Here is a 25,950-nt window from a genome sequence, read left to right as displayed (position 1 = left end):
CCGACAGGTGACAAGGAGATGCCAGGGTGGGCAAGCCTCCTACAGGCAGGCCATGCTGGTTGAGAGAGCAGGAGACAAGAGGAAGCCAGGCTGACCGTTCACTTAACAATAAATATAAACTGTCTTCAGCACTGGTCCCGGTGATCAAATGCAGGCCTTCAGAGGGAGGGAGGAGTCTGCCAGTTGGCCACATGGAGACCAGCCAGCTTCGGTCCCAGCCCCAGTCCGAAATGCTTCATCTCTGTTTCCGCAAATCCAGGGGCAAAAGGGAGTAGAGCAGAGCCGCCACGGTGATAACTCCACTAGGAAATCAAAACACTCAAAAATGGGGTTTAATGGGGTGCCAGGGTGGCTCAGTGGGTTAAGCCTCTGCCTTCAGCTCAGGTCATGGTCTCAGGCTCCTGGGATCGAGCCCCACATTGGGCTCTCAGTTCAGCAGGGAGCCTGCTTCCTCCTCTCTCTCTCTCTGCCTGCCTCTCTGCCTACTTGTAATCTATCAAACAAATAAATAAAATTTAAAAAAAAATGGGGTTTAAGATATCAAACATCATAACACTCATAACTTAGAATGAGAGCAAGGATATGCCACCAATTAACTTTGATAACCACATCGGGAGACCAGACTTGCATCTCCAGGGGCTCTTACTGAAAGACTAGAGAGCCTAGGGACGCCTGGGTGGCACAGTTGGTTGGACGACTGCCTTCGGCTCAGGTCATGATTCTGGAGTTCCAGGATCGAGTCCCGCATCAGGCTCCCAGCTCCAAGGGGAGTCTGTTTCTCCCTCTGACCTTCTCCTCGCTCATGCTCTCTCTCACTGTCTCTCTCTCAAATAAATAAATAAAATCTTTAAAAAAAAAAAAAAAAAAGAAAGAAAGACTAGAGAGCCTCAACCCATAGGATACACTCGGCCAGGCTAAGTCACTTTCCACTGGCAGCAACACTTCTAGAAAGGCGTCTTCACCCCTAACATGGCTGCCAACTCCTCTCCCCACCACATCAACTACCTGTCTAATGTATTCACCAACCCACAGCCTTTAGAAACATGTGGAGAACAGGATACAACTTCCTCCACAACTGAGAGTCTTTGAAAGAAGAGACAGGATTCTTTCCTACTTGGTATCAAATCTCTAAGAAATCAGAGGACACGGATAAAAAAAGAACATTCTAGCTCTTGAGTCGCTTCTCCAATAGAAAACTGAAAGATGGAAGTGTGAAGGATCATACGGGGAACCTGTTCCTCACAAAGGAGTTTCCCTCTCGCAGAACACCCCAAGTGACAGCAATGCTTTACAAATGACAAAACTACGAAATGCAAACTCCTTGTGAAGCCATTCACCTTACCTCTTGAAACTCCTTTTCTTTCTCCTTGAGTTTCTGTTCCAGAGAGCATCTGGCACTTTCTGCATTTTGTCGCTGACAACTCAAATCTTCAGACAATCTTTTCAGTTTTTGTTCCAATGTAGTACACTTAAAAACAAATAAAAACGGTCAATACAAAGTTATTCGAGGTGAGAAACAAATATTTTGAATTTTAGGAAAATTGGTTATAAGATCTGGTTCAAGATCATCTGTATTTTGACTTTTTTTTAAGATTTTGTTTATTTATTTGACGGACAGAGATCACAAGTAGGCAGAGAGGCAGACAGGCAGAGAGAGAGGAGGAAGCAGGTTCCCTGCTAAGCAGAGATCCCAATGCGGGGCTCGATCCCAGGACCCTGAGACCATGACCTGAGCCGAAGGCAGAGGCTTAACCCACTGAGCCACCCAGGCGCCCCTGTATTTTGACATTTTTGTTTCACTAAAAGTTTTTAAAGGATCAGCAGGGATTCCTCACTGGCTTAGCCAGCAGAGCTTGTGACTCTTGATCTTGGGGTTATGAGTTCAAGCCCCACACTGGGTGTAGAGATTACTTACTTACTTAACAAATGCATAGAATAAAATAAAATGATCAACAAATACTAAAACCGCTATTAATTATTTTAGCACACATAAAGTTTGTATCTGGGAAGTATTAGAAAAGATGTAAATATTCGACCATTTAAAGAAATACTTCATAATTTGCACTATGAAAAAAGAAATCATTGTTTCTGAATAATGAATAAAGATTCACCTGACATTTTGTTGCATGGAAATGAGACACTCAAATGCGGTGATGTTGACCTGTGTCATTTAACAGCTGTAGAATAATCAGTGGGTGCCCATGACCCTCATATGAGAGTCTGTTGCAAGAATAATAGGTGAAATTTTTTTTTTAAGATTTTATTTATTTATTTGACAGAGAGAGATCACAAGTAGATGGAGAGGCAGGCAGAGAGGGGGGGGGGGGGAAGCAGGATCTCCGCCGAGCAGAGAACCCGATGCGGGACTCGATCCCAGGACCCTGAGATCATGACCTGAGCCGAAGGCAGCGGCTTAACCCACTGAGCCACCCAGGTGCCCAGGTGAAATTTTAAATATTAAAAAAACCTCTTTCCACAAAGCTCCCACTATGACATTTTCAATTTCTGAAGGTTCACAGCACTCCAGAGAATATCACAACTGGTTTTTAACCAAGCTGCCATAAGCAACACAAAGAACATTTTTTTGCCTTTATACATAACCAATATGCTTAGGATAAGTTTTAAAACATGAACTAAATCAAAACTTAAGATGTCGTTCTAAAATTAAATTGGAGCAAAATGGCCTTAAATCATCAAGTACTGAAAACCATTCCTTTGAATTTTCCCCACGGTGTTCAAATCCTCAAAACAACTCTAAAGTTCCAGGGAAGACTAAAAACATGTCATATGCGTTGGGGAGAACTCCCTGGTCTAAAAGAAAGGTGCCCCAATTGGGGAAATCTCTCTTCTAAAGTATTTCTCCGGGAAGCACTATAATCTCATTCAGGACTATTAGAAACACTAGAAATTTAACAGAAAAATTGGAGGAAAAGAAAACACTAAGTAATACTTTGCCAGAAGACCAGACAATGATTATTAACTAACAAAAGATGAAAAAAAAAAGAGTTGGTCATTAATGACTAAATGATTTTCCAACTATCAGAACTTTAAATATACCAAATTCAAAAAGAAAAATAATTGAGCCAGTGGTTAAAATTAATACAGTAAGACACCTTTTCATTATCTTTACTGTTCTTAAACTTTTAAATCCCCAAAGAAAAGTATTAAAGAAATTATTTATAACAATAACAAATATGAATCCAACAAATATTTATCGAGAGCCTACTATATGTCAAGCACTGTGCTAGGCATGGGGGATGCATCAGGAAACAACCCAGATAAAAGTCACTGCTCAGATAACTGTCCAAATGGTGGTGGTTGACAATTCTCAGGGGGGGAAAAAAAAACCCCCAAAACAAACAAACAAACAAAAACCATGCAGGGAAGAGATGCATGAACCCTTGGTGCCCTCTGCTGGTCGTCCCTCAAACTGCAACACATTCCACTAATCTCAAAATCAGTTAACTTTCCCACTATAAAACAGGTTTAAAAAGAGCACTTAGAAGATACTTATATTTTATTTAAAATTTATGCAATAATATTATGATGTTGAATATGCACAATCCATGTAAGAGTAGCTGACCACTGGGTATCATGAATGTTCTAAAATAATTTCCAGAGCTAAAATCCTTGAAAATATGTAGTGTATGACCTTGGGCACTCACTCAGCACCTTGGGCCCAAGTTTTCATCTGTGAAATGTGGGTGCTTAATACCAAGTTTGCTGCCTCAATGTTTCTATGTGAGTTCAAACTTTATATCCCACACAGTTTGAAAATACTTGGAAAAGAAGAAAACTAGAAATAGCATGTACTCACAAAAGAACATGGTATTGATTTTGATTAAATTAGCTCCATTTTACTTAATGGGTAATTCTAATGGTAGGTCAAGGAACAGCATAAACAAAGCACAATTGATTTCAGCAACACATTTGACCTGGTCCTAGAGGTGAGAGGGAGAAAGGTAGTCTGAATTATCAGTTAGGTAGATTTGTTGCTCACTGGGAAAAAGGAATCCAGAAAGCATTGAACAAATGAGTCTTAATAACCTGGAGGAAAGTTTCTTTTTTTTTTTTAAGATTTTATTTATTTATTTGACAGAAATCACAAGCAGGCAGAGAGGCAGGCAGAGAGAGAGGAAGAAGCAGGCTCCCTGCTGAGCAGAGAGCCCACACAATGCAGGGCTCGATCCCAGGACCCTGGGATCATGACCTGAGCTGAAGGCAGAGGCTTTAACCCACTGAGCCACCCAGGTGCCCCTGGAAGAAAGTTTCTAATAGAAAGCCAGAGCTGTGTTCTCAGCACTGTCCTCGTCAAAAGTTTTAATTCATGATCTGGTAAGAAGAAACTTTATCAAAAATGCTAGGTAGAACAAAGATCCAGTGATCCTGTCACATCAAAACCAGTAAGACAAAGTATAATAGCATAAGTTAATTATATAAAGGAAAGCCTGAGTTGGCAAGAAATGCAACTGAAAATAAGCTTAAATGACAAGGAACTCAATGGAATAATAACTAATGTATTATTATAACTTATCCTGTGCCAGGCACTACGCTACAGCCTTTAAAAATGTTATCTCAATCTTTACAACAATCCTAGGACACAGACTTTTTTTTTTTTTTAAGATTTTATTTATTTATTTGACAGAGAGAGATCACAAGCAGGCAGAGAGGCAGGCAGAGAGAGGAAGGGAAGCAGGGTCTCCACTGAGCAGAGAGCTGGACGCGGGGCTTGATCCCAGGACCCTGGGTTCATGACCTGAGCCGAAGGCAGAGGCTTCAACCCACTGAGCCACCCAGGTGCCCTGGACATGGACATTTTTAACACCATTTTATTGATTAGGCAGTGGAGGCTGAGAATTCAAAAACAAAACAATAAGGATGTGGCAGAACCAGGGCTCAAATTCAAGTCTTTCTAACTTGGAAAACCAACCTACATACTCAGACTGCACAAAGTAAATAAATATATAGGTCAAGGTAGGTCATGGTCCCACTGACCTTCCACTGCACCCTCATACAACGAATCAGTATTTATGAACAATATTTTGTGCAAAGCATGGCACTAGGAGAATGTCTAAAAAGTGAACCTAGACATTTCTCTATTCCTTCCATTGACAATTCAAAACTCTGCACAAACATTAAGAAAGCTCTGAAGGAAGAGACTGAGTGACTAGGGACTTTGGAACCCAAGGGGAAAACATGATGGTGATGAAAGAAGAGAACAATCCAGAATCCCTGTATCCTGAGGAAACACCTTCCAGGATGAAGTATCAAGACATTTCCAGAGAAAGGAAAACTAAGAGAATATGTGGCCAATAGACCAAACTCAAAAAAAAAAAAAAAAAAAAAAAAAAAAAAGGAGAGAAGAAATGGCTAAAGGAAGTTCTCTAAAAAAAATGGAAATGATGAAAGAAGGAACACTGGAATGAATCAGAAAAGAAGGAAAAACAGGGTAGGCAATAATCTTGGCATAAATGATAGAAAACTGAAGAGAAAGAATCTCTAAGTTATGTTTGACAGTTAAAGCAGAAATTATAACACCATCTGATGTAGTTCTAAATGTAGGTAGACACTTAAAGAAATTGTATTATAACTAGGGGAGGATAAAAGGATGAAAAGAACAGTAAATTTTCTGTAATGCCTTAGGACTGCTTACATGACAACACCAACAGACTGATAAATGATGTGTATATATAATGTATTATCTAGAGCAGTCACTATAAAAGCTCTACAAAGAAACATATCTAAAAACTCTAGATAAATTAAAATGAAATCCTGTAAAATGTTTGAGTAACTCACAAAAAAAACAAAAAAAAAAGAAAAAGAAATAGAAAACAAAAAAAAAATGGCAGTTTTAAACCATAACCAATCAATGATTACATTAAATGTAAATGGCCTAAACATGCTAATTAAAAGACAGATGGTGGGAAAATGGATTAAAAAATATAGCCAACTTGGGGCACCTGGGTGGCTCAGTTGGTTAAGCAACTGCCTTCAGCTCAGGTCCTGATCCCAGAGTCCCAGGATGGAGTCCTGCATGGGGGTCCCAGCTCCATGGGAAGTCTGCTTCTCCCTCTGACTTTCTCCCCTCTTATTCTCTCTCTCACTCTCTTGCTCTCAAATAAATAAATAAAATCTTTGAAAAATATGTATATACACAGGCGCCTGGGTGGCTTAGTCATTGGGCATCTGCCTTAGGCTCAGGTAGTGATCCCAGAGTCCTGGGATCAAGTCCCACATTGGGCATCCTGCTCAGCGGGGAACCTACTTCTCCGTGTCTCTCTCTCCCTGTTTGTGTTCCCTCTTTCACTGTCTCTCTGTCAAATAAATAAATAACATCTTAAAAAAAAAATACCCAACTATATACTGTCTATACAAAACTCACTTCAAATATAATAATAAAAAGATAGGCTGAAACTCAAAAGACAGAAGGAAATACATTATGCAAAATTAAAGGAAAGCTGGAGTGGCTATGTTAATATCAGAAAGAGTAGACTTGGGACACCTGGATGGCTCAGCCGTTAAGCATTTGCTTTTGGCTCAGGTCATGATCTCAGGATCCTGGGATCAAGCCCTGTATTGGGCTCCCTGCTCAGTGGGAAGTCTGCTTCTCCCTCTTATAATCCCCCTGGTTGTGTTTCTTCTCTCCTTGTCTATCAAATAAATAAATAAAATCTTAAATTTAAAAAAAAAAAAAAAAAAGGAAAAGAAAGAGTCGACTTGAGAATGAAGGAAATTTCCAGGAACAACGAGGGCTATTATACAGTGATAAAAGTCAATCTACCAAGAAGACACAGCAATCCTAAATGTTTATGCACCAAACAACAAAGCTATAAAATATGTGAAGTGAAAATTGAGAATGGACAGGAGAAATAGATAAATCAATAATCATGGAAGACTTTCACCATCCTTCTTTCAACAATTGATAGACAAGAAACGAGCATAAATATAGAATTCAACAACACCATCAACCAACAGATAATTTGGGGCTAAGGATAATTTGAGAACACTTCACCCAACAACAGAATATACTTTTTCCCCCAAGTGCCCATGAAACATATACCAAGGTAGACCATTGTCTTAGGCCATAAAACAAGCCTCAACAAACTTAGAAGATTTGAAATCATACAGTATGTTCTCTGAACACAATGGAAATAATAACAGGAAGAAGAAAATCTCCAAACACTTGGAAATTTAATAAGGTATTTCTAAGTAATTCATGGGGCAAAGAGGAAGTCTTAAGCAAATAAAATCACACAGAATGGAATAAGAGTAAAAATACAATACATCAAAATCTATAGGACATAGCTAAAGCAGTAGAGAGAAATTTATAGCTTTAAATGCCTACACTAGAAAAAAAAAGTCTCAAAACCAATCATTTAAGCTCCCCACCTCAACAACCCAGAAGAAGAGCAAAATAAACCCAAAGCCAGCAGAGGGAAGTAACAGAGCAAAAATATATAAAATTGAAAAAAGAAAATAAATGAACCAAAGAGCTGACTCTTTGGAAAGATCAACAAAAGATCAATAAACTGACAAATTTTATTGTCATTATTGACAAAATTGACACATCTCTAGCAAGATTGGCAAAGAGAAAATGGCATAAATATCAGAAAGAGAATATCACCTCACCTAACAACATCAAAAGAATAATACTACAAAAACTACACTTTTAAGTTTAAAAATTTGGATAAAATGGACCATTTCCTCAAAAAACACAAGCTATCCCAACTCATCCAGTATGAAATAAATAATTTTAGGAGCTATATATCTATTTTAAAAATTAAATTTGTAATTTTTTAAAGACTTATATATTTGAGAGAGTGCATGAGCAGGAGAAACAGGAGAGGGAGAGAATTTCAAGAAGGTTCCACACTGAGTGCAGAGCCCAACGTGGAGCTTTATCTCATGACCCACAAAATCATGACAGTTCCCAATTCATTTCATGAATCTAGTATGATCTCTGATACAAATACTAAAGAAAGAACAAAAATAGAAAACAGCTGACCAATATCCCTCGTGAACATAGACACAAAAATCCTCAACGAATTATTAGCAAATAAAATTTAGAAATATATAAACAGAATTATATACCATGGTCTTGTAGGTTTTATTCCAAGGATACAAAGCTTGTTCAAATATGTGAAAAGCAATCAATGTAACCCACCATATTAATAAGCTACTATTTTGTACAATTACATGTAAATCTACAATTACCTTAACATAATTTTAAAAAGAAAGAAAGAACCTGTCCTCACAAGGCAAACAGACGATATAAATCTACCTACTACAGTGGTTCTTACCTGCTGCCTTAGAAATATCTAGAGTTTATTAAAAGTAAATTCCTGGGACACCTGGGTGGCTCAGTTGGTTAAGCGGCTCCCTTCGGTTCAGGTCACGATCCCAGCGTCCTGGGATCAAGTCCCACATCGGGCTCCTTGCTCGGCGGGGAGCCTGCTTCTCCCTCTGCCTCTGCCTGCCTCTGTCTGCCTGTGCTCGCTCACTCTCTCTCCCTCTGTCTCTGACAAATAAATAAATAAAATCTTAAAAAAAAAAAAAAAAGTAAATTCCTTAGGCCCACATCAGACATGGATCTAATAGGATTAACTTCAAGGTTCTCAGCATAAACCTCAAAAACTCTTGACTCTACCAGTTTACCTGCCCTCTTGAGTGCTTCTTAAAGTCTCACATTTTCTTTCTTTTTTTCTTAAAGACTGTATTTATTTATCAGACAGAGAGAGAGAGAGAGAGAGAGTACAAGCACAGGAGCGTCAGGTAGAGGGAGAAGCAGACTCCCTGCTAAGCAGGGATCCCAATGCATGGCTCAATCCCCAGACCCTGGGATTATGACCTGAGCAGAAGGCAGATGCTTAACCGACTGAGCCACCCAGGTGTCCCTGCTTCTTTTAAAGCTCCATTACTTAGTCTCCTCTTATATGTGTCAAGTGCCATATATACATGATCTTTATTCTTCCCCACCCTCTTAGACGGACAAGAGACCAGTGACTTGCCCAAGTCACTTTGCTGGGAAAACACGCAGTCTGGATTTCACCCCACATCTGCCCAACTCTAAAAGAACTTACTAGTTCAACTGCATCAATACTGCCTAGTATGTATTAATGAGGTTCATTACTAACATTTCAAAAATTTTAGTGTTGAAGTATTTTAAGAAAAAAATTTCCAAAGAACTGTATGATCAAATGTAGGTTTTCAACAACACATGAGAAGTCCAGTACCTTGGTTGATGCTTGGTCATACTGCGCTGTTGATCTCACCAGTTCATCCCTATTTTTATTCAGAATTTTCTCTTTTTCAACTAATTCTGCTTTTGCTTTCTCCAGTTGGAGTTGGAGTTCTTGACATTTGTTTGCTTGGCCTTTCATTTCTTTCTCTTGTCCTTGCAGATGTAGTTCCAACTCACTAATCTTGTTCCTTAGGTCTTAAATGACATACAAAAGCCACATTTTAATTAATATATAATTTTGACAAATTTCTATAGCTCAATTCAGAATGTATCATTTATGTTATTACTCTGCTCTGAAATCTTTGGTGGGGTAAATATAAATTCACACTAAACACAGAAACTACTTTAATTGGATTTAATTCAATGGTTAGTCTCGATTGTCATTTGTATTCAAGTATCCCATAGGAAGCAGGTGAAACAAATTTTCCAATGTTTTCAGAGAAACTTGGGAAAGAAAATGGTTTTCTAAAGTCATGAAGAGTGTCTTATTGAGGCTGAAAAAACTGTATCCCGTATGATACTCCACATTAAAATTACAACTTAGTTTTATACGCTGGCAAACTGTATTTGTTTTGTGCCCATGTCAATGCAAATGAGTGCTAAGCAGTGCAAAATTCACCTTCCTGTATTCTCTGGTAGTTTTACCTCCAGTAAAGATCAAGACAGTGTGAGCCTCCTATACTGCCAAAATTAACAATAAATTTTTTTTTTCTTTTTTTTTCCCCCTACATACATATAATACTGGTTCCAATGGCACTAGCAGTTTGACAATTCTCACCAGCAAACACCAACGGTGATTTGCAATATACTATAGCACTGGAAATTATCTTCTGCACAATAGATTCCAAAACACCACCTGGTGCCCTTGGCTGTCAGCTGTGGTGTGATACTCCAGCCAATGTTACAGGTTGGTTCCTACATGGACAACCTGGCAGTACAGAGCAAAGCTGCCCACAGACATGGGCCACACCTCTGGCCAAAGTTGCCAGACCCCAGGCTTGCTCCATGGGCCACGAGAGAAGCCCGAAGAGAAGAATGGGGCAGGGCTACTGTAACCGACCTACTCACCCTACTTCTAGAAAGACAAAGCCACTCAAGACTACGTTTGAAAGTTTCTGGGTACCAGCTTTCTAGTACAAATAAAGGTACATTCCAGAACTATGGTATCTTTTATCCCCAAAGCAGTATTTCACATCACCAGATTGAGAGGTTGAGTTTTGATGTAACTAACAGAACACACAAGTACCTTCTAGGACTATAAACTTCTGGAATCACCTTGGAAATTATCTCAGGAAAATTTAATTTCAATTTAATTTAGCTCACAAAGTTACCTTGATTCTGGGCTTTTAATTGGTCCAAAAGGTGAGAATTGCTCGAATTATCACAGAAACTGCCATTAGCATCTCTTTTCCCTGTTTGCAAAGTTGATCTACTTGGAGTCACCTCTTGTTCCCCAGAGAAGTGAGATGCAGAGAATTCTCTCCTAATGGGAGTTTTTAGCGCATTCGATGAAAGCCGAGTTGGGGTCTTTTCTTGTTGCCACGAGAATACGGATGAGGAAGCCTGATGTCGTGCAATGTCCCGGTGATTCATTGTGTTTTGGGGAATAGCCTGACTCGTTTTCTGTAAAGACAGAAACTCTTTAGGGCCCCTTAAACATCTCAATAGTCAAGGTTATTTATTTTCAGATAGAGCATAAGGACATAATGCCAAGAAACTACCACTTCCACTGCATACCAAGAAAGAATGTTCATCAAATCAAGGGAACCATAAGGTTGCAGTATCTAGGGAAGGAACTGTCTAATGGTTATACTTTAGCACTGAAAGCTTAAGGCAGTAATATTTGAGTCCCAATCTATTAAGATGGGCTCAGTTTTTATATTTATTCTGGATCTCTCATATACTCCATTAAAAACAAGTGAGTATTCACTACCATTTTGAGTTCTGAAATTTGGTGTCCTTGGCCTGTCCTTGGTCACCTCCTCCCCTAGCTTTGCACAAAGAGGATCAAAACTAAATATTAACCTAAAGAATTCTTTCAAGAATCTCACTTTCCACCATACCACTTCCAAAAAATGTCATACAAGGTGTTTTATGTAACACACATTTGTGGATTTGCAATTGCTCTGAATTCCTTATTTTTCTTAATTCAAGTATAGTTAACATACAGCGTTATATTAGTTTCAAGTGTACAATGATTCAACAAGTCTATATATTTCTCAGTCCTCATCAGATAATCCCCCTTATCTCCTTCTTTTGTTCTCTTTACCTCCATTCTGACTAATATCAAGACATGATTATAGATGGTGCATTCATCTTTTTTTTTTTAAAGATTTTATTTATTTATTTGACAGAAAGAGACACAACGAAGGAGGGAACACGAGCAGGGGAAGTGAGAGAGGGAGGAGCAGGCTTCTTGTTGAGCAGAGATCCCAATGCGGGGCTCGCTCTTAGGACCCTAGGATCATAACCCGAGCTGAAGGCAGACATTTAACAAATGAGCCACCCAGGTGCCCCGGTGCATTAAATTTTTTATAGCAAAATCTTTTCTTTGCCACACAGAGAGGTTTTGTGTTTGCAGACTCAAATTTCTCCACCAAGAAAACTATGGGAATCAATGTCAGAAGGAAAGTGGGCACCAATGACTGAACTGATCACAAAACACATGATGTTTCTAAGACAAACCAGAGAATTACTGTTTAATTTTTACTCTACCGTGAGAACCAATACTTTTGCTACATATCAGAATCCTGGTGATCTCCAAAGAAGGGTTAAAGGCATGAGAATAATTAAAGGGTCAAGCTCTCATAGGTACTTCGTGATCCTCAGTACATAAGTATCTACTTAGAAATCCAGCCTTAAGCTGTTTGAATTGTCCCATTTCAGCGAGTTCTTATGGTTAGCACAAATACATAAAGTGCAAAACTGGGATTTAGGTTGTTGTTTTTCTCCCCCCACCCCCTTTTCTGTAGCAAATAATATCACACAAGCGGAAATGCTAAAGGTAAATTCTACAGATACCAGGTGTATGTGGGTCAGTCCCTAAACTAGAAGCAGGGGTTTTTGAAACCTGCATTTTGTTTGTTTTGCTGATATTCAAACAAACCTCGTCACCCACCCCTCTGCCTATCTACCCATACCAAAATGGAGCTTAAAATTTGAGTCTCTGTAACTTACTTAACAGAACTGGGGAGATTATCTTGATAATTCTCTCCTCTAAATAAATATTTCATAAATAATGACCCTTAAACCCCATGTCCCTCGTGGCAATCAGTACATTCCATAAGGACTGAATGGGAAGCAGCCAATAGCCTCCAGGTAATAAAGCCAGCCAGTGAATGTCTAGAATGACCCTGGTCCTCCCCTCTCCTTACCATTATGTCTCCATAGGGGAATAATTATATGGCTACAATTTCTGTAGAATTTGATGAACATCTATTGTCTAGGGATAAACTGATCTCCCCACACTACTTTTTGCTTCTACTTGCTTTTAAAACCAACAAGTAATTATAACTAATGTAATCAGCCAGGAACTTTACCTTCTCAACGTAAGAAAAATGTGTCAAGCTCTACGTGAACCGGATTTTTCTCTAACCTTGGACTCCTGTTTATCAAAGTACTTGTTCAACTACATACTCCACTGAAAAGACCCATCATTAACTTACTTTAGCCTGCAAGGCTTTAACCTCTGCCTCTAATCTTTTTCGTTCTTCAACCTCCTTATTATATTTTTCTTTTAGATCTTCATACTTGGAACCTAAACAAAGACAATGAGATACAGTTTTACTTTGGTCACTGATTTTGTAAAAGAATTCACAGGTCAACAATCATCGTAATAGTTTAGAAATGAATATTGCAGCACACTAAGTAAACAGACGCTGGGTTTGAATATTCTGAACCTGAATTTTTTTTTAAAACACACTCCAGGCTAAAATGAAAAGTTGAAAGGCTTAAGTGGGTAGCTCCACTACACAGATACACAAATGGGTATGTAGCCCATTAAGGCCCAAATTAAAAGGTTTATTTTTTTAATGCCCACGTTAAAAGTTGAATTCAAAGATGAATTATGTGATTTCTTTGGCAGAATTAAGATCCCAGTCAAAGAGCAATGAAGGGAAATAATCCTTACCAGTGTAATACTGACTTGGTGTCAGTGGAGTTGCAAAGACTTTTTGTGGTGTCGTGGACGGATGCAGAGAGACTTCCGCAGCCTGTGCAGCCTGTTGGCTTCTTTCGAGTTCGGATTTGCACCTGTTAGGAAAGGACCCCCAGAAGATCAGATCAGAGCAAATGCTGCCAAACACTACTAGCACCACCTGTTCCCAGAGAGTAATAAACTTACAAAAACCCCACCCTCTGAGAATTCTTACCACTTCCTTGGTCCAACAGACATTTCATAAGAACTAACTTATGGGACAGACCCAAACTCAGTTCCCCCTCTTCCAAGGAACTCAGTCTGGTTAGGGACACAGAAATATAAACCTGTAATTGCAGTATTACAAAAGCTACGACGAAGGTCTGTAATGACACTATGGTTATAGGGTTGGGAGGTTGGGAATGTACACTCAGCAAATTTTTTACTCCAAGGCAAAGAAAGACACTGGAATATTTAAAAACAAATAACAACAACAAAAAAACCCAGAACTTCAGAAGCAGAGGAAGAAATTGACATCACTGAAGCATGGGCTCAAGTCACAAAATTGAATGACATCACTTGTGATATTAAGTCATTACAAAAACATAAACTTGCCATGTATTTTATGACATTTAAAAAAAAAAAAACAGAGACACAAAGGGGTGCCTGGGTGGCTTAGGGGGTTAAAGCCTCTGCCTTCAACTCAGGTCATGATCCCAGAGCCCTGAGATCGAGCCCCGCATCAGGCTCTCCACTGAGCAGGGAGCCTGTTTCCCTCTCTCTCTCTCTCTCTCTCTGCCTGCCTCTCTGCCTTCTTGTGATATCTGTTAAATAAATAAAATCTTAAAAACGGAGACACAAAAATCAAGTTAACATAATGCATCTAGAGAAAACAGGGCTGGAGAAAGTCACAAAGAAATGGGAAAACTCGCTATATATTGTATATATGCACAGAATATTTCTATCACTTAAGTTCTGAACACCTTTCAGAATCAAACAACCTAAGTTAAGAGGACTCAATTCTCACAAGTCTATAATGTCTCTGATTTTAGCTCAACACAAGAAATGAAATGAATACCCCAAAGAAGAGCTAATGATGCACAGCAGTCTCTTTCTCATGGACATGTCACTCAAAACAAGGAGTGAGGGAAGTGCCCCAGTGCCCTAGCCCCACTCAGCTCCAACCTCAATGTAGGAGGAAAAAGCAATGTCTGGGCTAAAAAGGACTGCTCTACAAATCAAATAATCAGATTTAAGCTCCTGGTAAGTAACAGCACTGTCCAATAGAAAGGTTCTACTAACATGTAAAGAGTAACAAGAAACAAATGAATTTAATTTTAGTATTTTATTTAACTCCATATTTTTAAAATATCATTTCAACTTGCAGTCAACACTAAAATTATTGAGATATTTTACATTTTTTTTCTATTTAACCTTCAGAATTTGGTATGCATTGCATACTTATAGCACATCTCAATTTGATTTTTTTAAGATTTTATTTGAGAGAGAGAAAGAAAGAGAAAGAGAGAACACAAGCAGGAGAGGGGACAGAAAGAGAGGGAGAAGCAGACTCCCTGCTGAGCAGGGAGCCCAATGCAAGACTTGATCCCAGGACCCTGGTATCATGACCTGAATTGAAGGTAGATGCTTAACAGACTGAGCCACCCAGGCACCCTGTCACATCTCAATTTTTAATTGCCACATTTCAAGCACATAACAGCCACATGTAGCCAGTAGCCACCACGATGAATGGTGTAGGTCTACAGACTACCAAAGGTGTGACAAATTTGGTGATTTTAAAGATGAATTTTAAAAAACCTTGTAGACTCGGTGTTTCTTTTTCCTCTCAAATTCACATTTCATCCCCCTCTATCTATCCTTTCATTAGAAAAAAAAAAGTTTATTTATTTAAAATATAAAACTATACCCTGCTTTATTCCTATAAACCTTTATTTCTCCTATTTCCTATAAAGAAAAAAACCTATAAACCTATAAGGTCCTATAAACCTTTATTTCTCCTATTTCCTATAAAGAAAAAAACTGCCACCAAAAACAGCACAAAATTAAGCATCTTTCTACTTGGTTTAACTATGAGATTGTCAATACTCAACAGTTTTTGACCAACATTTCTAATAGTCCAGACTAACTTGTTTGAGACCTTCCAGAAACCTGATCAGTGGCCACTGTTGGAGAAGGTAAGTTTCAGCCTGCACCTGAAGGTACCAGTGGGAATTTGAATACACTCAAAAGTTGTTGTAGTTTATAGCTTTTATATTCTGGAAAACTGTATTCTTATTAGTTTTTACAGTCTGAGGTTTATAGAATTTGTAAATGTTTATAAACATCTATATCTACATCACAGGTAATAAAAATACTTCTAAACTAAATATGCTATCCTAACCCCAACTATAACAACTGATAATAATAAAGCTAACACTTAACCAAGTTGCCAGGTATCCCACACAACTCTGCACTTTATATCTGCAAGTATTCCCACCAAATGTCACTTTGCAATATAGACATGTATACAAAAATATGTTTACCTAAAATGTTAAAAATACAAACATTTCTGTCTAAATTATTAAAACCAGTATTTCTAGGGAGCCTGGGTGGCTCAGCCAGTTAAGCAACTGACTCTTGGTTTCCATTCAGGTCAGGATCCCTGGGTCAAGGGATCGAATCCACATGGGGCACAACACTTGGTGGGGAGCCTGCCTGAGATTCTTCCCCTCTCTCTCCTCCTCTGCTTCTCCCTCAGCTTGCTCTTTCTCTCTCTCAAATAAATAAATAAGATCTTTAAAAATAAATAAAAAGAAAACCAGTATTTTTAAAACCAGCAGCCAAAATATGCTTTCAAAGAAAACTATTCTGGCATTTATAAAGTAAACTTCCTACTTCCTTGGCATCTGTTTTCCAAAAACAACTACTTGTCTCTCACTTATTCATTTGACAAATATATGAGGGCCTGCCAGGTGCACGGGGAACGCGGATAAGACTGACCAGGTCCCTAGTCTCATGGAGTCTGGTATGGCAGACAGTAAACAAGAAAACGAAAAAATTCAAGGAGACAGAAGTTATTTATCATTCTAACATACAACTTATATGAGAGCCACCTTCCTATGTGGGTAAGAACCAAAATTAGGAAGATATTTCTGTTACCTAAATTATCTTCACAGGAAAACAAATAAGAGTAATTTTAAAGTGTTTTAACTTGCAAAAATTTATTCGAGAGGTAAGTAGAATTAAGATTATTGCCGCTACGTTAGGGAAAAAAAATTCTTGGTATCATGATATTTATTAATCAGCCAGGGAATCAGGGTAAAAGTTGTATTAGGTCATGTATCCTCTGCAAGGATACATTGAGAAAGGCACATCGCTCCTTCCGTGGTCTTCTCACCCAAAACTCATAACCTCAATCTGACCCAGTGGTTCTCAATCCGGGATGATTTTATCTCCCCAAAGGCATTTGGCGATGCCTGGAGACATTTTTGATTATCAAAACAGGCAGGTGGAGGAGGTGTTACTGGCATCTAGTGGGTAGAGGCCAGAAATGCTGTTAGGTATCCCACAACGCACAAGACAGCTTTCCTCAGCAAAGGACCATCCAGTCCCAGATGTGAATTGTGCCACTACTGAACAACTGTGATCTCGTCAGTGAAAAAGCAGCCGACAGGCCTAACTTGAGGACTGCTCTACAATAGAGCAGACTCTATTAGACTCCATCAGACTCTTCAACAATTTCAACGACATAAAAAACAAACTGTCACAGCTTAGAAAGAGACTAAGAAAATATCAACTAAATATCATGTGCAATCCTAGATCCGAGTCTGGAACAGAGATTGTGCCTGGAAAAACCAGTGAAATTCTAATAAGGTCCATAGTTTAGTTAATAGTACTGAATCAATGTTTATTTCTAGTTTGGTCCTGCACTTTGGTTATGTAAGATGTTAACAACTGTTTCTGTAAATCTAAAGTTATTTCAAAATGAAAATTTTTTTTTATTTTTAAATTTCTGGGTGTGTATTAGCAGAATCAACAATGGGACAATCTGCTAACATCTACTTTGCTTTCCGCCTGTGCTACTCCTTGGTATTTTGACAAAACTCCACTATTACAATAAGAAAATACCATTTATAAGCTAGCGTATTTTGGTCCCACTAGATTTATTTTGATTAATGTCTCAAATTGTTTGAGAATTTTTTTTAATGGAAAAGAAGTCATAAGCACCATTTTTTTATTGCTTAAGCTGGCACACTGGTTATCTAATGCTTAAGATGGAAGAGGGGGACCTCAGGAGGAAACTCTTCTTGAGTACAATTCCTTCCCTCTCCAGCCTAGATTTCACGGCACACGATTTTAACCACCCTCTTCTCAGTATCCTCGATCATTCCACCATCTTCCATCCCATTACCCTGGCTAAAAACAACCCTAAGTCAATCCTCCTGTTCACATTCTCAGCATTTACAACCCAGATGCTAAATAGAGGTGGGGTGGGGGGGTGCGGCCAACAACTCTGTAGACGGGTCCTGTTATAAATTCCTGGTCTCCAACCTCAACTGGGCCCTCAGTGCTCCTAGGTCTTTTGAAATTCCCTAGTTGTTTTTTTTTTTTTTTAAGATTTTATTTATTTATTTGATAGACAGAGATTACAAGTAGGCAGAGAGGCAGGCAGAGACAGAGGAGGAAGCAAGTTCCCCGCTGAGCAGAGGGCCCGATGAGGGGCTCGATTCCAGGACCCTGAGACCATGACCTGAGCTGAAGGCAGAGGCTTCAATCCACTGAGCCACCCAGGTGCCCCTGAAATTCCCTAGTTCTGTCTCATTATCTACAACAGCTTTCTCAGAGGAAGAAACATAAGCCATCAGTATTAGCCATGCTTAACTCCCCTCCATCTTCTAGTCCTCGCTATTGGGAAATTTGGTATTATTTAATATCATATCATCCAGTAACAAACACAGCATCTGACCCATGAAGCAGCTTAATAAATATATCTTGAATGAATAAATGAATAAGTGAGAAGCCGCTTAAAGAATATACGTAGTACCGAGCCAGGCAACAATAGGACTCAAGTATAGAAGAATTAATTTTTCTCAAGTCATAGTTTATTTTATTGGGAAAATGATTGCAACATAAAATTACATCATCAGAGGAAAAGATAAAAGGATCCAATGAACACATATAAAGGATATCCACATTAATACCACTAAAAAATAATTACCTTTTCAGTTCCTGTTCCAGTTTTTCTATTTGTTTTTTGCTGGAGTTCAGCTGCCCTTCTTGGAAATTCACTTGTGACTCCTTGACTTGAAGTTCATGAGAAATTTTCTGCTTGGTCTTCTCTAGATTCTCACATATTTCCATCAAGCTTTGGTTCTCCCTTTTGAGGTTTGCGCCCTCTGTTTTTTCATTCTCAACCTAACAGAGATGGTGCAGAGAGAAACAGGTCTCGACTTTGGGAATTTATCAAGTATTTGTAAATCTGAGTGCAACACCGAGTACTAATTATTTTGAGACGTAGTTGCTGTAATCTACAGGTCAGTGTTTCTTCACAAACACAAAGAAAATTTTTTAAAGATTTATTTATTTGAGAGAGAGAGAGAGCACGAGCAGGGGCAGAGGGAGAGGGAGAAAAAGTCCAAGCAGATTCCATGCTGAGCCCGGAGACTGACAGGGGCTCGATATCACGACTCTGAGATCATGACCTAAGTGGAAACCAAGAGTGAGATGCTTAACTGACTGCACCGCCCAGGTTCCCCACGAACGCAGATTATTTTAAATGACCTCACTTTGAAGCTTGTAGATAGAAAAGTTCTACAAAGTCAGGAATTACACTGTCTTTGGTCAGGGCTAAATGTACCCTTCCTGGAAAGGGAGGGTTTAATGTTCTTTCAAGTATAACAAACCAAAAATAAACCCTATAAATCTCCTTAGTAATTCATTTTAAAGTGTGGGGCGCCTGGGTGGCTCAGTCGGTTAAGCGTCTGCCTTTGGCTCAGGTCATGATCTCAGGGTCCTAGGATCGAATCCTAGGTCGGGCTCCCTGCTTAGCGGTGAGTCTGCTTCTCCCTCTGCTCCTTCCCCCGACTTGTGCGCTCTCCCCCCACCCCACTTCCGCCCTCTCTCTCTCTCCCACCTAAGTAAATAAAATCTTAAAAAAAAAGTTTGACCGCTGAACTAAGTTGTTGTAAAAATTCTCCCACTAGCAAAGCCATTTTAGAAGCCATGACTGTACCACCAGCTTGTTGGCTAACGCAGAGGGAAGGAAGAAACACCGTTTTAGTTTTCATTTCCTAGCCCAGAAGAGAAGTAGTCCAGGAATACCATGGTGAAAAGCCCACCCTCAGGAAGCAATATCCATTTGGACCACAAAGCACCCTAATAATGGCCCCCAGATTCGGAGTCAGAGAATCTGGCCATGTTGGTACAGAATACAAAAGCAATTTCCCACGTGTGGTCCCAAATGGAATTAAAAAGAACTCAGCAGCCCTCGATATTAGCAGGTAAGGAGAAATGAGGGGCAGAGCCTGGAGAAAAAGGAGAGGGTCGGATTGCCACCCAAAGAGAGCGCTCATTTTTCTGGAAATTTCAGACCAAGATCAAACAATGCAAATACTGAGTGAATGGTTTTAAAAGCCAGCGTTTGGGTGATACCTTCTGTTTCTGCTTCTGCAGTGCGGCCTCGAGGGTCTCCAGCTGGAACTGCCTTTGCTGCCTCTCTTTCTTCAATTTGTCCAACTGGCCTTCCAGCTCTTGGATTTTCTGCAGAGCTCTGGTGGGCAGGCCCTCCTTCCATTCTTCCAAAGCCCAGCTCATGTTGCTCTCCTTTCTTTACTAGTCACGCATTTATAAATAAACTGGAAAGAATAAGCAGACTGTTGGTCTTACTGTAGGAAAAAGGGACCAAAAAGTCTCAGAGACTAATGAGTCTCTAAGGAGTTTCAAAGCTTCACATTTCAACAGGTAAGGACGTATAACCTCTATCTTCTCCACCCCCTGAAAGGTGGCCACCAATAGCTCTGATTGCGAGGTACCCCAGATGCTCTTGTGGCTTCCCTGGCTCTCTGTTTTTCCTATTTCTCAGGTTTGACTTCTTAGCTATCTGCTTTCTACCGCTCACTTTGTTTTCATGATATAAAACATGATATAAAACTTTGCTCTGGGGTTACAGGTGAAATACGTCCTGTAAACAAACAAGACTCGTGGTAAATTATTTTGCAAATGCTCTCTTTGCCTCTTCACCTCATTGCAATGCACACTTTGTCCCTCTTCCTCTGAGAAGCCTTTCCTGGGGAGATCCCCAATCTGACCATATCTCCTGGTCATAATCTGTGATGGCATAGGCCCCCCTACCTCTCCTTCCCAGCAGTTATCCTGTGTTGAATTATTGCAAGAATGAGCAAAGAGCGAATAACATATAAGTGCTAAAATCATTGCAAAATGTGGTAAAGCCATGCTCCAGATAGACCTTGATGTGGAAACTTGTATATAGCTTCAATAATTCAAATTCCAGCTCAGCCACCTTCAAGATGTGTGACCTTGGGCATGTTATTTAACTGCTCTGTGCCTCGGTTTCCTCATTTGTAAAGTGTGGATAATAGTGACGGTGACTTTCCAAAGGCTTAGAACAGTCCTATATTTCCCAATAAGCATTCTGTACCTGTTAGTTATTATATTAATCCTCAAAAATACTTCACTTGTATATTTCAGCCGCTGGTACCAAGAGGGAAGTGGCTTACCTCCTTCACAGCCACATTTCCTAAAATTTAAATGAGCTGGGAGAAAAGTATGTTCATTGTTCTTTGTTCATTAGCTTCTGGAACTTAAAGAAAAGCATTCATTTTCCAGCTATTTGAGCAAGGTGAGAATCTGCTTTTTGACAAATGAAGTCCACGAACATTTTAGTGTCTTGCTTCAACTGACTGTATCAATGAAACTTTTTATCAGAACTAATAAACGGTTGATAAAAGTACTAAGAATGATAAAAAGATGTTCAAAGATTAAAGAGACAGAGCAACGTTCATGGAAAACACGGTTTAGCTATTAAGCCTTGAAAAGCAGTGTTTTCTCTGCCAGTTTAATTTTTTTTCTTTTTCCAGATCTCAGTTCTTTGAACGCAGCATCTTAAACTCCACTGCCATTTGCCCAGAAACTGCTGGAAGAAATCTCATGCCTCTCCACCAACAAAGGACAATTTTACACTGTCACAATACGCTTCTCCTTCCATTTCAATCCAGCTTGCTCATGCAGGGGTGGGAGTACCATAGCCCAGAGGCACAAAAGGATAACTGTCCTAAACAGAGCTGCCAGGCACTGAAATCATTACATCAAGATGCCATCATCAACAAAATATTAGAAGGATCGATTTAGGAAGATGATAGGGATGAGGAAAATAAACGGAAGGAAAACTAGGAAGTTGAATGCTTTCCTATTGCAAAGTCTAAGATACAGCTATAAAGAAGTAGTTAAAACAATCACCAGACCAAGCCAATTTTGATCAGATTAAAGCATCAACCATTCACAGTCTGTATGGAGCTACTGGGGAAAAGGTCAAAAAGCGTAAATCTCCAGATTGACACCTAAGCAGCTGCAGGTGTAAAGAAGGATGGGTAGCTGAAGAAAAGCCCCGGGTGTCAAGGTTCCTGCAAGGAGGATTTTGCAGAAAACGCTCTATCTTAAATATGGGGAGGGCACTCCTTATGCCCAAATCATCCACCCCCGGCACTGGAGGCCCACTTTCACGCTTTCCCTTTAAAAAGAGCTCCCATCTCCAAGAAACCCCAGTCGTCACCTATAGTCCCACGGCTGAGCCTAAGGGTGGAAACCCTGTCTGCTCTCCTACACAAAGCTCAAGGATAGGACTCGTCGTTTACTTATTTCTGGGTCTTCCTAACATAGCAGAGCCAGGCACTCAAACGTGTCCACAGAAATGTGGAAGACAGGGGAAATGCTCTCGCGGATAACAACGGGAACACCCATGTGCCGCGCAGATCAAAATCCAAACTTTTCTCTCCTCCACGCAACAAAGGACCGACGCCCACATTTCAAAAAGGAACCACTGGCTCTGGACCTAGACGGTTGCTAGGAAATACCTGCTAATCTCCAATTCATGTATCTTACAGAGGAATCTGATCCCCCGAAGTGCAAGCTCAGGACCGAGCAGGGTCTGAGGACACTCGTGGGAGCACAGGAGCGGAGAGCGCCGACAAGCCCTGAAAACCTCGGCCGGGTGGATCCTCCAGTCCCTTCAGGTGGGAGGGGGCGGTTCGCTGGCCCCGGGAGCTCGGTTCCACCGGCATCCCTGCCCAGGATCCCCGGGCGGAAGGCCAGCCCCCATCACCAGCGCCGACGCCACGACCCACGCAGGACACTCACCGTGCTGGCGGGGAAGGAAAGACGACCCCTCAGAGAGTCGGGCTCCCGGTGCGGCCTCCGCGGGCTTCAGCCCAGATTCCAATTCAAACTGCCCGCGACCGCCACCGGTTTTCGATTCGCCCGCTTCCGGGACGGACCAAACTCGCCCTCCAAGCCTATTGGTCACCGTAAGCAGAAATGGGCCAATCGGATTCCGCGCACTCGGACTGCCGGCTCTGATTGGTTCTTTCGGACGGATTTAAAAATCAAGCTCTCACCACCGAGGACCGGCGCTAGAGTTACAGTGTTTTTTTGTTGTTGTGGGAGGGCGAGACCACGTGCGTCCTCAGAGGCTGGAAGACGTTTTGAACCACTATTTCCGCAAAAGCCGGGGAACCTGGCGGACCCATGGGAAGGCGTGGTCTGTCGCCTACAACCGGAGGAATTATGCTGTCTGGCGAACTCTCCAGGTATCTGCTTATTAAATACACAATTTAGGACATAGATGTGAGGTACTCTGCTTGCCGGGTATTCTTCACCCACTGTCATTCTTTTTTTTTTTAAGATTTTATTTATTTATTTGACAGAGAGATCCCAAGTAGGCAGAGAGGCAGGAAGAGAGAGAGAGGGAAGCAGGCTCCCCGCTGAGCAGAGAGCCAGATATGGGGCTCGATCCCAGGACCCCAAGATCATGACCTGAGCCGAAGGCAGAGGCTTTAACCCACTGAGCCACCCAGGCGTCCCCACCCACTGTCATTCTTAACAATTCTTTTTTTTTTTTTTTTTTTTTTTTTTTTTTTTTTTTTTTTTTTTTTTTTTTTTCAGAGAGAGAGGGAGAGAGAGCGAGCACAGGCAGACAGAATGGCAGGCAGAGGCAGAGGGAGAAGCAGGCTCCCGCTGAGCAAGGAGCCCGATGCGGGACTCGATCCCAGGACGCTGGGATCATGACCTGAGCCGAAGGCAGCTGCTTAACCAACTGAGCCACCCAGGGGTCCCATTCTTAACAATTCTTTGAGGAGAGTATTTCCTTTTTATTTAAAAGTTAACTGAGGCACATAGATGCTCCCTAATTTGAAATTGAATCTAGAACATACAGGATCTCACTTTTAACTGCCGTCCTCTATTGATCATATTCTAAAGAGGTGATTCTGAACACTTGTGAGCTGGATTCCAGGACACTGCAGCATAGAAAAATCTCCGAAACTGGATGTAATCTCTCCTTATTATGAAGCCCACTAATTTTGTGTGTATTTAGGTACTTATTTTATTTCCCTATTCAGTTAAAAACAAGCTTCCATAGACAGGACCCAAACAGTGAATTGTTAAATTACTCTATCTCTGATGCTGTTGTCTTCTGCAACAGATTCCAAGCTTTCCGTAACCCTCTACCTTTCATTAGATGGTTACTGCATTCTAGATAGTCCCTTACCTTTTCTGCTCATCTTTCAATACCCAGTTCCAATGCCACTTTCTACATAAAACTTCCCTGTTCTCACCCACCACTTAGAAATAATTCTTTCCTACATCTTTCCCAGAAATTGGTTATACCTTATATTTGTGTCTATTTCTCCTACAGTCTCGAAAATTCCTGGAGATTAAAATCTGTTTTAATTTACTTTTGTATCTCTGGTAACTGTCTAGTAACTTTGCACATAAAAAAACTAAGACCATCTTGGTCTGGAGAAAGGCCTTGTTATCCACTATCCTTGTATCCCCCAAAATGGGGAGGGAGCCAGTAGGTGAGGAGAACTTTTACTGGACACTGCCATAATTAGTCTAGCATCTGGTTATTCTGGGATTTGAACCAAATTCTGACTCCAAAACTAATCACAACTCAATTGCTTTCCTAGGCAACTATTAGTTGCCTAAGGAAAACAGAACTAGAAAGACATGTAAGAGAGGATTTTCAAAGATTACATTTGCAATCTATTCATTTATTAGTAGATACCTATTGAGTGGTCACTGTATAGCCAAGCCTGTACTTCAATCATCTATAATAATCAGTAAAGAAATATGTTGACTTCTTGGGGTGCCCGAGTGCCTCAGTCGTTAAGTGTCTGCTTTCGGCTCAGGTCATGATTCCGGGGTCCTGGGATCCAGCCCCACATCAGGTTCCCTGCTCAGAGCTGAGCCTGCTTCTCCCTCTCCCACTCCCCTCGCTTGTGTTCCCTCTCTCGCTGTCTCTCTGCCAAATAAATAAATAAATAATTTTTTAAAATACATTGTCTTCTTAAACAGGGGAATCATGTGATGGAGACTATTTTGTGACTTCAGTTATGATTTCCTTCCCCTGCCTCTGTTTTTAGGGGCTGAAGGGGGTGAATCCCATCCAACAAAATACAGATGTCTTCTAAGAGTCATTTTCAACTCCCTTGCTTCTCCTTTTAATGCCGCTCCCTCACTGAGTCAGTCTACTCTCTCTGGATTATTCATCCACCATCTCTACTTTCCGCCTGTGAATCAGTGCCCTTGAGTCTTTCTATCTTTTCCTCTCCCGCTTAGATCGCCGGGTCCATCACTTAAACCACTCTTCTGCTAGTATCCTCAACTCCCTTGGTTCTTGTTCTGTCTCCTCAAACTTATATGCATGCACCTGCCCAGACCCTGCCTAAGAGCATTGTTGCTCCAGAAAGGTGCTGAAGAAAAATTCCAGGACTGCGCAGATAGGAACCACTTAATTTTTTTTTAAGACTTACTTGTTTGAGAGAGAGAGGGAGGGAGCACAAGCTGGGGTGGGGGGAGGAGCAGAGGGAGACCTAGAACCCCAAGTCGGCTCCACACTGAGCATGGAACCAGATGTGGGGCTCAATCCCAGGACCTCAAGTTCATAACCTGAGCTGAAATCAAAAGTCCGACACTTAACCAACTGAACCACCTAGGCACCCCAATAGGAACCACTTTAATTAGATGACCTCTAACTGGCATCTCAATGCTGCTCCACAGTCTTTTCTCCCAAGTCTAAAATTTCTCTAATCTCCTCCAACTACTATCTCTACTCTGGCTCTCAGGACATGACCACATCTCCCAGTTGGCAGAAAATGAAAGATGTCTGACAGGAACGCCTTCAACTGCCTGTCACCCACATCTACAAATTTGCCCAAATCTACACCCATTCCTCTCTCTACTTTTCCTGCTACAACCACAAGAAGCATATTTTTGACTCAAAGGCTCTGTGTTCTGGAGCCCCTTGTGTCTCAGAACTCCACTCTGAGTTGTAAACAAG

The 25,950-nt window shown here is 40.5% G+C and overlaps 1 protein-coding gene and 1 long non-coding RNA gene across 5 annotated transcripts in view; one reads left to right on the top strand and one right to left on the bottom strand.

Annotated features, from left to right (window-relative positions):
• Positions 1-22,872, bottom strand: part of CENPF (centromere protein F) — a 63,597-nt gene extending 40,725 nt beyond the window's left edge. For 2 of the 4 annotated variants that reach the window (XM_047704735.1, XM_047704738.1), the window contains exons 1-8: positions 22,749-22,872; positions 20,028-20,230; positions 18,595-18,791; positions 13,371-13,492; positions 12,907-12,998; positions 10,573-10,864; positions 9,234-9,436; positions 1,343-1,468 (exon numbers count right to left, since the gene is read on the bottom strand). In XM_047704735.1, the coding sequence (XP_047560691.1) occupies positions 1,343-1,468; positions 9,234-9,436; positions 10,573-10,864; positions 12,907-12,998; positions 13,371-13,492; positions 18,595-18,791; positions 20,028-20,189 (1,194 nt within the window). In that variant the 5' untranslated portion in view covers positions 20,190-20,230; positions 22,749-22,872. Of the gene's footprint in view, positions 1-1,342; positions 1,469-9,233; positions 9,437-10,572; positions 10,865-12,906; positions 12,999-13,370; positions 13,493-18,594; positions 18,792-20,027; positions 20,231-22,465; positions 22,616-22,748 lie in introns of those variants that run through there. The other 2 variants (XM_047704737.1, XM_047704736.1) reach the window with 2 other exon arrangements.
• A 196-nt stretch (positions 22,873-23,068) lies between these two features.
• The window catches only part of LOC125086151 (uncharacterized), a 39,744-nt gene continuing 36,862 nt past the window's right edge, over positions 23,069-25,950 (top strand). The window contains exon 1 of the long non-coding RNA XR_007123111.1: positions 23,069-23,197. This is a non-coding gene — a long non-coding RNA (uncharacterized LOC125086151). The remainder of the gene's footprint in view (positions 23,198-25,950) is intronic.

The sequence above is a fragment of the Lutra lutra genome, chromosome 15 (assembly GCF_902655055.1).
Source record: "Lutra lutra chromosome 15, mLutLut1.2, whole genome shotgun sequence".
Classification (NCBI taxonomy): domain Eukaryota; kingdom Metazoa; phylum Chordata; class Mammalia; order Carnivora; family Mustelidae; genus Lutra; species Lutra lutra.
Note: the sequence above shows the minus strand (reverse complement) of the source record. Positions and strands in the feature narration are given on the sequence as shown.